We start from the raw sequence: 14,362 nt of genomic DNA on the forward strand, positions 1-14,362 counted from the left end.
CACTATACACACACAACCCCCCATACACAACCCCCCCATACACACAACCCCCCATACACAACCCCCCCATACACCATCCCCCATACACAACCCCCATACACAACCCCCCATACACACAACCCCCATACACAACCCCCCCATACACAACCCCCCATACACAACCCCCATACACAACCCCCCATACACAACCCCCCCATACACACAACCCCCATACACCATCCCCCATACACAACCCCCATACACACAACCCCCATACACACAACCCCCTATACACAACCCCCATACACACAACCCCCCATACACACAACCCCCTATACACAACCCCCATACACACAACCCCCCATACACACAACCCCACTATACACACAATCCCCATACACACAACCCCCCATACACACAACCCCCCATACACACAACCACCATACATACAGAAGGAGGGGGGATTACACACACATGCAAACACACCTTGTGGCCAGCAGATGGCACATGCAGGCAATATCCACAAGTGACTGTGTGTGTGTGTCTGTGTGTGTGTGTGTGTGTGTGTGTGTGTGTGTGTGTAATCTGCTCATGCTGCTCATTGTTCCTCAGATCGGTGTTCAGAGCGGCGGCAGCGGGATGTCACACACAGGAAACCAGAACACCCTGAACATTCCACACCTCACGGTAAGACATTACACACACACAAACACACACACACACACACACACACACAGTGTGGATTAAAGCTTAACGTGTTAGCTTAGCTTATTTTAGCCATTTCTGCACTGTAGAGTGAAGGAGGCAAAACCTGTGCGCTCAGAGACACGACCAACCAGCAGCTTCACACACCCACACCTGAACACCAACACCTAAACCTACATCTACACACACACCTCAACACCAACACCTAAACCTACATCTACACACACCTCAACACCACACCTAAACCTACATCTACACACACACCTCAACACCAACACCTAAACCTACATCTACACACACACCTCAACACCAACACCTAAACCTACATCTACACACACCTCAACACCAACACCTAAACCTACATCTACACACACACCTCAACACCAACACCTAAACCTACATCTACACACACCTCAACACCAACACCTAAACCTACATCTACACACACACCTCAACACCAACACCTAAACCTACATCTACACACACCTCAACACCAACACCTAAACCTACATCTACACACACACCTCAACACCAACACCTAAACTTATATCTACACACACACCTCAACACCAACACCTAAACCTACATCTACACACACACCTCAACACCAACACCTAAACCTACATCTACACACACACCTGAACACCAACACCTAAACCTACATCTACACACACACCTCAACACCACACCTAAACCTACATCTACACACACCTCAACACCAACACCTAAACCTACATCTACACACACACCTCAACACCAACACCTAAACCTACATCTACATACACTCCTCAACACCAACACCTAAACCTACATCTACATACACACCTCAACACCAACACCTAAACCTATATCTACACACACACCTGAACACCAACACCTAAACCTACATCTACACACACACCTCAACACCAACACCTAACCTACATCTACACACACCTCAACACCAACACCTAAACCTACATCTACACACACACCTGAACACCAACACCTAAACCTACATCTACACACACACCTGAACACCAACACCTAAACCTACGTCTACACACACACACCTCAACACCAACACCTAAACCTACATCTACACACACCTCAACACCAACACCTAAACCTACATCTACATACACACCTCAACACCAACACCTAAACCTACATCTACATACACTCCTCAACACCAACACCTAAACCTATATCTACACACACACCTGAACACCAACACCTAAACCTACATCTACACACACACCTCAACACCAACACCTAAACCTACATCTACACACACCTCAACACCAACACCTAAACCTACATCTACATACACACCTCAACACCAACACCTAAACCTACATCTACATACACTCCTCAACACCAACACCTAAACCTATATCTACACACACACCTGAACACCAACACCTAAACCTACATCTACACACACACCTCAACACCAACACCTAAACCTACATCTACACACACCTCAACACCAACACCTAAACCTACATCTACACACACACCTGAACACCAACACCTAAACCTACATCTACACACACACCTCAACACCAACACCTAAACCTACATCTACACACACACCTCAACACCAACACCTAAACCTACATCTACACGCACACCTCAACACCAACACCTAAACCTACATCTACACGCACACCTCAACACCAACACCTAAACCTACATCTACACACACACCTCAACACCAACACCTAAACTTATATCTACACACACACCTCAACACCAACACCTAAACTTATATCTACACGCACACCTCAACACCAACACCTAAACCTACATCTACACACACACCTGAACACCAACACCTAAACCTACATCTACACACACACCTCAACACCAACACCTAAACCTACATCTACACACACATCTGAACACCAACACCTAAACCTACATCTACACCTACACCTGTACACCTACATCTACACCTGAACACCTGAACAATTACACCTGAACACCGGAACACCTACACCTATCTCTACAATCACATTGCGTGGCTACGTTACTATAGGTTAAATAAACTGCAGCAGTCTTTGTAATGGGTTTTAAGGGGGCGGGGCAACTGTTGGGGTCAGAACCCTGTTGGGGTCAGTATCCTATCTTAAATTTTCTATAATTATCTATGATCTGTAATTACATACAAATTATATTATTCAGTAACAGCATTAAAATCAGGATGAATTGATAGAGACTAAAGTGCTTTGATCTCATTTGATCAAACGTGTCTGTGTCCTCATCCCTCTCTCTCTCTCTCTCTCTCTCTCTCTCTCTCTCTCCCTCTTTCTCTCTCTCTCTCTCTCTCTCTCTCTCCCTCTCTCTCTCTCTCTCTCTCTCTCTCTCTCAGAGTGAGCGGTTGCTGATTAAAGGGGGGCGAGTGGTTAATGATGATCAGTCATTTTATGCGGATGTTTATGTGGAGGACGGAGTCATTAAGTAAGATGTGGTGGGGTGGGGTGGGGTGAGGGGGAAGGGAGGGGGTGCCCTGCTGCTGGTTTATGGAGGTGTTTGTTGTTTTGGGGTTGAGGGGAATGTCAGAGGTGGCAAATCCAGGAAGGAAAAGGAAGGAAATGCCAGGATTTTCTTCCAGTGGTCTTAATGGTTCTGCTGCCTGGATTTACCAGTTCCTAGGGTCAGAAAGAAGAGCTGAACTCTGGAATCAGAAACCAGAAAAGGTCTCACTTGATATTAGGTTATTATGGGATGTTTAGGTGGAACTGTCAGGTTGGGAAAGTGTATGTGTGTAATTTCTGACAGCTCGTGAAGGCAGCATGAACCTGTAATTAGAGGTGTGTGCTTAAGATGGTGCTGATTGGCCTTGGTAAATACCCCTACAGGCAGGTGGGGGAGAACCTCATTGTGCCTGATGGGGTGAGGGTGGTGGAGGCAGATGGCCGCATGGTTATCCCCGGTGGAATCGACACTAACACCTCCCTACACAAAGACTACCTCGGCAGTCCACCGGTGGACGACTTTTACCAGGGGACCAAAGCAGCACTGGCTGGAGGGACCACTATGATCAGTGAGTCACGAACACCTAAACCACCTCCCAACAGAAAAAGAGCATAATCCTTCCCAAATCATCCAGATTACAAATCATCCAGGTTTGATCCAAAACACCAAAGTAAAACACTACTATTGTCCAGATAGACCGAATTCAGGGCGTCTTTTAAACCATGTTCCCGATTGACCGCTCGGACCGTTTCTGTAAAGTCTGCTGATGTTTGTCCTGCAGTTGATCATGTGACCCCTCAGCCTGGAACCAGTCTGCTGCAGGCGTTTGAGCAGTGGCAGGAAGTAGCGGATAAGAAGTGCTGCTGTGATTACTCGCTGCATGTGGACATCCCGCAATGGGACGGGGGCGTGAAGGACGAGCTGCAGGTGCTGGTGCAGGAGAAAGGTATACAGCTCGTTTTTACACAAAGCTTTTATTCACTGTGAGATTTGAATCAATTTCCTCTGGGTGGAAATGTGCAGTTTTTCTAGCAGGTTCTGCACAGACGTCTGAGCAAGACTGAGCCCTTTTATCACAAACACCAATGTCTTTCTGACAACAAACCTCAATTACTGGAAGGTCAGATGGATGTGGTGACAGGTCAGATTTAGCAACAGAGTCACAAGTCAATAAGCCAAAACTTCTCTGTGGAATTGGTGGAATATGTCACAGGATGAAGTACAGCGGGAAAAAGAAAAGGTATTGAATCCTGTAGAACAAAAGTGGAGCATTCACATGAAGCCCAATTGGATCCTTTGCCTGCTAAAAGTGACCCAGTAGGTGGGAATCAAACAGCCACCACAAGAATCCAGTGATTCTAAAGATGTAAAAGATGAACAGAAGGATGGTGGTGAAGACGGTGGTGTGTTGAAAGCAGCAGAACAGTAAAAAAGTGAGCTGGTCTGAGGGAGATTACTGTAGAGTGAGCTGGTCTGAGGGGAGATTACTGTAGAGTGAGCTGGTCTGAGGGGAGATTACTGTGGAGTGAGCTGGTCTGAGGGAGATTACTGTAGAGTGAGCTGGTCTGAGGGGAGGTTACTGTAGAGTGAGCTGGTCTGAGGGGAGATTACTGTAGAGTGAGCTGGTCTGAGGGGAGGTTACTGTAGAGTGAGCTGGTCTGAGGGAGATTACTGTAGAGTGAGCTGGTCTGAGGGGAGGTTACTGTAGAGTGAGCTGGTCTGAGGGGAGATTACTGTAGAGTGAGCTGGTCTGAGGGGAGGTTACTGTAGAGTGAGCTGGTCTGAGGGGAGGTTACTGTAGAGTGAGCTGGTCTGAGGGGAGGTTACTGTAGAGTGAGCTGGTCTGAGGGGAGATTACTGTAGAGTGAGCTGGTCTGAGGGGAGGTTACTGTAGAGTGAGCTGGTCTGAGGGGAGATTACTGTAGAGTGAGCTGGTCTGAGGGGAGGTTACTGTAGAGTGAGCTGGTCTGAGGGGAGGTTACTGTAGAGTGAGCTGGTCTGAGGGGAGATTACTGTAGAGTGAGCTGGTCTGAGGGGAGGTTACTGTAGAGTGAGCTGGTCTGAGGGGAGATTACTGTAGAGTGAGCTGGTCTGAGGGGAGGTTACTGTAGAGTGAGCTGGTCTGAGGGGAGGTTACTGTAGAGTGAGCTGGTCTGAGGGGAGATTACTGTAGAGTGAGCTGGTCTGAGGGGAGGTTACTGTAGAGTGAGCTGGTCTGAGGGGAGGTTACTGTAGAGTGAGCTGGTCTGAGGGGAGATTACTGTAGAGTGAGCTGGTCTGAGGGGAGGTTACTGTAGAGTGAGCTGGTCTGAGGGGAGGTTACTGTAGAGTGAGCTGGTCTGAGGGGAGGTTTCTTTTCTGTTTTGAACAGGAATCAACTCCTTCCAGGTTTCCATGGCCTACAAAGATTTATTCCAAATGACAAACACTCAAGTAAGTGTGTGCAGGTTTACATCACCACGACACTCTCCGTAATCCGTACATCACCACACACTCTCCGTAATCAGTTCATCACCACACACTCTCCGTAATCCGTACATCACCACACCACTCTCCGTAATCCGTACATCACCACACACTCTCCGTAATCCGTACATCACCACACACTCTCCGTAATCTGTACATCACCGCACACTCTCCGTAATCCGTACATCACCGCACACTCTCTCTGTAATCTGTTCATCACCACACACTCTCCGTAATCCATACATCACCACACACTCTCTGTAATCCATACATCACCACACACTCTCCGTAATCCATACATCACCACACACTCTCCGTAATCTATACATCACCACACACTCTCCGTAATATGTTCATCACCACACACTCTCCGTAATCCATACATCACCACACACTCTCCGTAATACGTTCATCACCACACTCTCCGTAATCCATACATCACCACACACTCTCCGTAATCTATACATCACCACACACTCTCCATAATCTATACATCACCACACACTCTCCATAATCTATACATCACCACAAACTCTCTGTAATCCATACATCACCACACACTCTCCGTAATCTATACATCACCACACACTCTCCATAATCTATACATCACCACACACTCTCCGTAATACGTTCATCACCACACACTCTCGTAATCCATACATCACCACAAACTCTCTGTAATCTATACATCACCACACACTCTCCGTAATCCATACATCACCACAAACTCTCTGTAATCCATACATCACCACAAACTCTCTGTAATCCATACATCACCACACACTCTCTGTAATACGTTCATCACCACACACTCTCCGTAATCAGTTCATCACCACACACTCTCCGTAATCCATACATCACCACAAACTCTCTGTAATCCATACATCACCACAAACTCTCTGTAATCCATACATCACCACACACTCTCTGTAATACGTTCATCACCACACACTCTCCGTAATCAGTTCATCACCACACACTGTCCATAATCCATACATCACCACACACTCTCCATAACTCTAATCATAAATGTTTTTGTTCTTAGTTATTTATCTTTCTCTCTCTCTCTTTCAGCTCTATGATGCTTTATCATATCTGAGAGATTTGGGGGCAATTGTGTTGGTTCATGCAGAGAATGGAGATCTAATTGCACAGGTCAGTGAATGTGGGAGTGAAGTGTTTCAGACTAACTGCTAACTAAATCATGCTGTGTACAATTAGCCCCTCTAATCAACAAGGAAACAAAGTTCTAGGTAGATGAAGAAACGTGTGTGTGTGTGTGTGTGTGTGTTTTTCAGGAGCAGAAAAAGATTTTGGAAATGGGCATCACTGGCCCGGAGGGTCACCCTCTTAGCCACCCAGAAGAGGTGGGATTCACTTTCCAATTAGCATATTAGCTAATAGATTTTATTAAGCTAAATACAAAGCTACATAGATGGTCCTGAGAAGCTAACTCTGATGTGATTGGCTGCCCTAGCTTGAGGCAGAGGCTGTTTTTCATGCTGTTACCATCAGCAACCAGGTCAACTGCCCCATCTACATCAGCCGAGTGATGAGTAAAAGTGCAGCTGACACTCTAGCCCAGGCTCGTCGAAAAGGTGTGTATGAAGCATAGCAGCACTCTTCTCACTTTCTGAGGTCCAGAAAAAAAATTCTGGGGTGAACTTTTATTCACTCTTTTGCACGGCGGTGTGCTCACTTGTGTGAAGGTGTTCAGTAAAGACTTGCTGATGTGTTTTCTGACACCGTGTGACTCACCGACTGACTGGTCTTTCTCCTGACTCTCTCTCCTGATTGACTGTTCCGCTGACCTGATTGGTCAGGCTGTGTGGTGTTTGGAGAGCCAATCACATCAAGCTTGGCCACAGATGGTTCTCACTACTGGAGCAGGAACTGGGCAAAGGCAGCGGCCTGTGTGATCTCCCCACCACTCAGCCCGGATCCCACCACCCCCCAACACCTACACACTCTTCTTGCATGGTAAGACACTGAGACAGTCAAAGAACCACCTCACCTGAGAAAGTTCCTTACAGAACATCTAAAATCGTCTTGGTTTTTGGGTGGGTGAGCGCATGGCCAGTCCAAAGTTTCAGTTTTAAAATGGGAGTGGCTCTAACTTAAATGTAATACCACTGATTTTTCAAATTTCAAACAGACTCAGTCAAAGTGGGGTTTGGGGGGGTTTGGTGTGAAATGCTCAGTTCTAGATAACCTCTGGTTTTGTGGAGCCTGCTTTTAAAATCAGATCATTAAAATGGTGGAGGGATACATGCTGCAGGGTGTAGTGCAGCTACAGAAAGTAGTCCCTAAAGAGAACTGCATTAGTTCAGATTCTCTATTCACTATTTTACCTTCATCATCATCATCATCTTCATTCCATATAAAACTCAGAAGACTGGTGTAGCTGCACTGGTGGGTTTGGATAGGAGATAAATTATGGGCTGTATCTGTGTTGTAGTCATGGCGACTAACGCCTGGTTTCATTCACCTCCACTGTACAGAGATCAGAGTGGGTCAGTTTCTCTACAGTGAAGCTCAGATTCACACTGAACCCCCGACTCTGAATAAACTCTTCTCACAGTCTGAGTTCTGGGGGAATTATGAAAATTAATGAATCTTTGCACTTCTAGACTCATTTTAATGTGAAATAAAACCACACCCACTTTTAAATCATCTACATTTTAGAAATGAATATAAATGTAAAATATTTCCACACTGACTGCTGACCCCGCCCCCATTAATCAGTGACTCTGTTGTTTTCTTTCTGACTAGAATATGTGAAATAATTTGTGTGTGTGAGTGACTGTGTGTGTGAGTGTTTGAGTGTGTGTGAGTGTGTGTGTGAATACTGCACACCCACCTTTTACTGGCCCAGTTTCCAAAAATAGAAAAAGGGTTTCAGATCCTGTTGCCATGGTTACAGACCCCCCTCCACCAGCAAGATCACAGGGAGACTGGATTGTGGGGGTGATGTCACAGCAATGATGTCTTCCCTCTCACACACACTCTCACACAGAGCTGGAGATGGAGTGTGCTTAGTGTGTGAGGACGTAGCAGATGGGGCAGGGCTGCTTTGCTGCTGCTAAATGAGGACCCCTGGTGGTCAGAGTGGGGAAACACACTTCACCCACTTCACCAGCATTAAAATATACTAATACTTTGTGTGTGTGTGTGTGTGTGTGTGTGTGTGTGTGTGTGTGCATGTGTGTGTGCGCATGCACAGTGGGGACCTGCAGGTGGTGGGCAGTGGTCACTGTGCCTACAGTACGGCCCAGAAGGCCATTGGGGAAAGATAACTTTATGATCCTGAACGATCCCTGAAGGAACCAACGGGAAGTGGAGGAGCGCATGGGCTTCGTCTGGGGACAGAGCGGCGGTTGAGTGTGTGTGTGTGTGTGTGTGTGTGTGTGTGTGTGTGTGTGTGTGTGTGTATACACACAGCAAAGTGACAGTATCTAATCAGCAAAGGTGGCAAATCTAGGTTCTAAAATCCACCCCGGGATTGTCTTCCAACCTCTGCTCTACTGCAGCTTAGCTCATAACAGCTTCATCCAGCAGCTGGAAGAGATGGGGTGGATTTACCTTCTGGACCTGGATTTGCCACCTTTGCTAACCAGTCCTTTACCCCCTCACCCTGTCTTGTGTGTGTCTGTGTGTGTCTGTGTGTGTGTGTCCAGGCTCTGGGAAAAATGGATGAAAACCAGTTTGTTGCCGTGACGAGCACCAATGCCGCCAAACTCTTTAACCTGTACCCCCAGAAGGGGCGTGTTGCCGTGGGGGTCGGATGCTGATCTTGTTGTCTGGGATCCGGACCGGAGTAAAACCATCACAGCTAAACTCCAGCAGTCTGTAAGAACACCCTCACTTTACCTCTGCATCTACAGGGGACGTCTACCCACTTTCAGAATTCTCTCCAAAATTCATGTTTACAGTGGAGGTGAATGGAACCAGGCATCGGTCACCATGACTACAACACAACTACAAAGCTATAGCCCATAATTTATCTCTTATTCAAACCCACCAATGCAGCTACACAAGTCTTCTATATGGAATGACGATGATGATGATGATGATGATGATGATGATGGTAAAATAGTGGAGAATCTGAAATGATGGTAAATATATGAAATAAAACAATATTTAATAAATAAAATTCTAAAATTAAAAAAAAAATCATCAGATTCTTCTCTGATTTCTGTCTCCCTTCTGCCTGTATGAAGGGTCACTTATTGCCCCTGGTGGTCCATACAAGTAAGTCCACTGTCATAAACACAAACTCTCTCTCTCTCTCTCTCTCTCTCTCTCTCTCTCTGTCTCTCTCTCTCTTTCTCTGTCTCTCTCTCTTTCTCTGTCTCTCTCTGTCTCTCTCTCTCTCTCTCTCTCTCTGTTCTCTCTCTCTCGTCTCTCTCTGTCTCTCTCTATTCTCTTCCTCTCTCTCTCTGTCTCTCTCTTTCTCTTCCCCTCTCTCTCTCTCTCTCTCTCTCTCTCTCTCTGTCTCTCTCTCTCTCTCTGTCTCTCTCTCTCTGTATCTCTCTCTGTTTCTCTCTCTCTCTCTTCCCCTCTCTCTCTCTCTCTCTCTCTCTCTCTCTGTCTCTCTGTCTCTCTCTTTCTCTCTCTCTCCAGGCTCTGGAAAATAATATATTTGAGGGAATGGAGTGTAGAGGTGTTCCGGTGTTGGTGGTCAGTCAGGGACGGGTGGTGTATGAAGATGAAAAGTTAAATGTCCCAGCAGGGAATCGGGGCGCTTCATCCCACGGAAACCGTTTCCTGACCACGCTACCAGCGCATCAACACCCGCAACAAGGTGCAGCAGTTCCACATCCGTCCACGTCCGTTCACATCCATACACGTCCATTCCACATCCGTCCATGTCCATACACGTCCGTCCACATCCTTACACATACGTCCACATCCATACATGTCCATTCCACATCCGTCCACATCTGTCCACATCCGTCCACATCCTTACAAGTACGTCCACATCCGTCCATGTCCATACAGGTCTATGTATGTCCGTCCACATCCGAACACACTCCTATCTCACACACAGTGTTTTTATGAGTTGTTGGTTGGTGTTTTGTAGGTGGCTGGCAGGCAGGCAGTGTCTCGGGGTGTGTATGACGGCCCTGTGTATGACGTTCCACCCACTCCCAAATATATAAACCCCAGCCCCTTCTGCAAAAACCTCACCCACCATCCACCAGCCTCCACCAATCAGAAACCTGCACCAGTCCAACTTCAGCCTGTCAGGTAAGATAATGTTTAGTAGAGGAACAGCAAAGCTTCCATTTCAGACATCAGAATCTCTTCTACAAGGAGAACATCAGCAGTTCCAATCAGGAAAACATCAGCAGCTCCAATCAGGAGAACATCAGCAGCTTCTATTAGGAGAACATCAGCAGCTCCAATCAGGAGAACATCAGCAGCTCCAATCAGGAGAACATCAGCAGCTTCTATTAGGAGAACATCGGCAGCTTCTATTAGGAGAACATCAGCAGCTCCAATCAGGAGAACATCAGTAGCTTCTATTAGGAGAACATCAGCAGCTTCTATTAGGAGAACATCAGCAGCTCCAATCAGGAGAACATCAGCAGCTTCTATTAGGAGAACATCAGCAGCTCCAATCAGGAGAACATCAGCAGCTCCAATCAGGAGAACATCAGCAGCTTCTATTAGGAGAACATCAGCAGCTTCTATCAGGAGAACATCAGCAGCTCCAATCAGGAGAACATCAGCAGCTTCTATTAGGAGAACATCAGCAGCTCCAATCAGGAGAACATCAGCAGCTCCAATCAGGAGAACATCAGCAGCTCCAATCAGGAGAACATCAGCAGCTTCTATTAGGAGAACATCAGCAGCTCCAATCAGGAGAACATCAGCAGCTCCAATCAGGAGAACATCAGCAGCTTCTATTAGGAGAACATCAGCAGCTCCAATCAGGAGAACATCAGCAGCTTCTATTAGGAGAACATCAGCAGCTCCAATCAGGAGAACATCAGCAGCTCCAATCAGGAGAACATCAGCAGCTTCTATTAGGAGAACATCGGCAGCTTCTATTAGGAGAACATCAGCAGCTTCTATTAGGAGAACATCAGCAGCTCCAATCAGGAGAACATCAGCAGCTTCTATTAGGAGAACATCAGCAGCTTCTATTAGGAGAACATCAGCAGCTCCAATCAGGAGAACATCAGCAGCTCCAATCAGGAGAACATCAGCAGCTTCTATTAGGAGAACATCAGCAGCTTCTATTAGGAGAACATCAGCAGCTCCAATCAGGAGAACATCAGCAGCTTCTATTAGGAGAACATCAGCAGCTCCAATCAGGAGAACATCAGCAGCTTCTATTAGGAGAACATCAGCAGCTTCTATTAGGAGAACATCAGCAGCTCCAATCAGGAGAACATCAGCAGCTTCTATTAGGAGAACATCAGCAGCTCCAACCAGGAGAACATCAGCAGCTCCAATCAGGAGAACATCAGCAGCTCCAATCAGGAGAACATCAGCAGTTCCAATCAGGAGAACATCAGCAGCTCCAATCAGGAGAATATCAGCAGCTTCTATTAGGAGAACATCAGCAGCTCCAATCAGGAGAACATCAGCAGCTTCTATTAGAAGAACATCAGCAGCTCCAATCAGGAGAACATCAGCAGTTCCAATCAGGAGAACATCAGCAGCTTCTATTAGGAGAACATCAGCAGCTCCAATCAGGAGAACATCAGCAGCTTCTATTAGGAGAACATCAGCAGCTCCAATCAGGAGAACATCAGCAGCTTCTATTAGGAGAACATCAGCAGCTCCAATCAGGAGAACATTAGCAGCTTCTATTAGAAGAACATCAGCAGCTTCTATTAGGAGAACATCAGCAGCTCCAATCAGGAGAACATCAGCAGCTTCTATTAGCAGAACATCAGCAGAACTTCCATGATGAGAAAGTAAATAATTATGGCTCAGATCCGAGCTGTCCTCTAGAGGCAGAACCGCTCCATGTCTGGCAGTAGCTCTGTTCTAAGGTGAGGACTGACGCTTGATAGCTGAAAGTGTTGTGTGTGTGTGTTTTTTTTAGGAGCACAAGTTGACGATAATGTTCCCAGACGCTCCGGACATCGCATTGTAGCGCCCCCTGGAGGCCGATCCAACATTACCAGCCTTGGCTGAGACTGATGTCATATACAACACTGTGTGTCTGTGTGTGTGTGTGTGTGTGTGTGTGTGTGTGTGTGTGTGTGTGTGTGAATGCATTCTGTCCACTTTGCTGCACGATCATTGTGTAGGTCATCATCACCGTGGAAACTGGGATCACTGAGAATCCCGTGTGTTTGGGTGTATAACATGTTATGAAGTGTGTGTATGATCCTAAAGCCTTGGTGAACCCACCGGCCTGCTGTTTATGATGTTCCTGCAAACTGGTGCTCCCTCTAGTGGACAACTGCACGTATAGCGGTCACACTACAGGACATTTCCTTTTCTCTGTTGTTTTTTATATCCTGAAACTTTCTGCAATATTAACATAATTATCATCCACTTGAAGTCACTGCGGCCGAAGCTGGAGACGCACTGCATGAGTTCACAGACAGGTGGCGATGTTGTTATTATTATTATTATGCTGGTAGATTGTGCTAATCATGGCTGTGTGGTGAGTCCAGTGTTGTTTTGGTGTTGTACAGTAAAGCCCAGCAGTGTGTGTAACTGTGGATGTAAGTTATGATGGAAACACTGACCCCTGCTGTTTATACACATGGCACTTCCTGTTATACATTCAATACTTCCTGTGGAATAAAAACTCCAGTATCACACTCCTAGAAAGTCAATGTGTTCCTCAACTTTTACTTGTTTTACTTAATGTCGTAGGTCACCATAGGGTTAGAGTAGCTAAGTATACAAAGCTAATGCTAATGCTAACCTTAGCTTTACAGTATTTTATAGAAACTGAAGATGACCCAGACAGCTGACATTCCAGGCCCAAATACAGCCCAGTTAAGGCACTCGCGGCCCAGGCTCGAACTGGGTCATCTCCACCAGCCGACCTGCGATGAGCTCTACTGACTGACCTTTTCGCTCGCTGATCTGCTAAAACCTCAGCACATGTTTCAGTTCCTGGGCATTTTAGAGAAGAACTGGATGAAGGACCATGGTCTCAGGTGAACTCAGTGTATGTTTGTTAGTGTGTGATAGTCCTGCACTAAAGCTGCTCTGTCCCTGCAGCCCCCTCCTGGTCCCACCTCCCCTCCGCTCACCTACAGTAACTGTACTGAAACTTTTGCTTCATTGTTGTGAAATAAAACACAGGAAAGATGTGGGTGGTGTTCTCAGTTCATCTGAAAAATACAGTTCATTCAGATTTGATTGATTGACAGAAACATAAACATGTTTATAAACAAGATCAAAGTGAAGCTAAAAACGTGTAATGATTGATCTTTTGATACAGTAGATGTTTTATTTATCAGTTTATATTAGAATAAATGTTACAGTGGTCACATGGCTTCGACCACGAGCACACTGATTATTGCAGTATTACTGACATAACTTTCAGGGTGGGAGGTTCGAATAGAGCTTCCGTGTTGGACCATGCTAGTCTGTGTACAGTGCTTTAAGTGGGTGGAACCCTCAGCCGGGTGGATGTAGCCTTCAGTCCATTGAGTGACATCTAGCTGCAGACGTTAGCTGTCTAGCTAGTAAGTAAATACGTTGTACTGTGTACAGCAAAATGTGTCCTCATTTGACCAATCCGTGGTGGTGAACACACACACAC

The 14,362-nt window shown here is 46.3% G+C and overlaps 1 protein-coding gene across 1 annotated transcript; it reads left to right on the plus strand.

Annotated features, from left to right (window-relative positions):
* The first annotated feature begins 565 nt into the window (after positions 1-565).
* On the plus strand, positions 566-13,907 carry crmp1 (collapsin response mediator protein 1). The gene is given in 19 exon segments (XM_072672108.1): positions 566-666; positions 3,041-3,129; positions 3,531-3,715; positions 3,929-4,093; positions 5,519-5,580; positions 6,688-6,768; positions 6,912-6,980; positions 7,091-7,211; positions 7,437-7,593; positions 8,837-8,897; positions 8,899-9,000; positions 9,291-9,389; positions 9,391-9,462; positions 10,237-10,347; positions 10,350-10,386; positions 10,389-10,417; positions 10,697-10,774; positions 10,776-10,863; positions 12,677-13,907. Coding segments are annotated over 19 exon segments (1,794 nt in total). The 5' UTR covers positions 566-570; the 3' UTR covers positions 12,769-13,907.
* Positions 13,908-14,362: the final 455 nt, after the last annotated feature.

Source organism: Salminus brasiliensis, unplaced genomic scaffold (assembly GCF_030463535.1).
Source record: "Salminus brasiliensis unplaced genomic scaffold, fSalBra1.hap2 scaffold_58, whole genome shotgun sequence".
Classification (NCBI taxonomy): domain Eukaryota; kingdom Metazoa; phylum Chordata; class Actinopteri; order Characiformes; family Bryconidae; genus Salminus; species Salminus brasiliensis.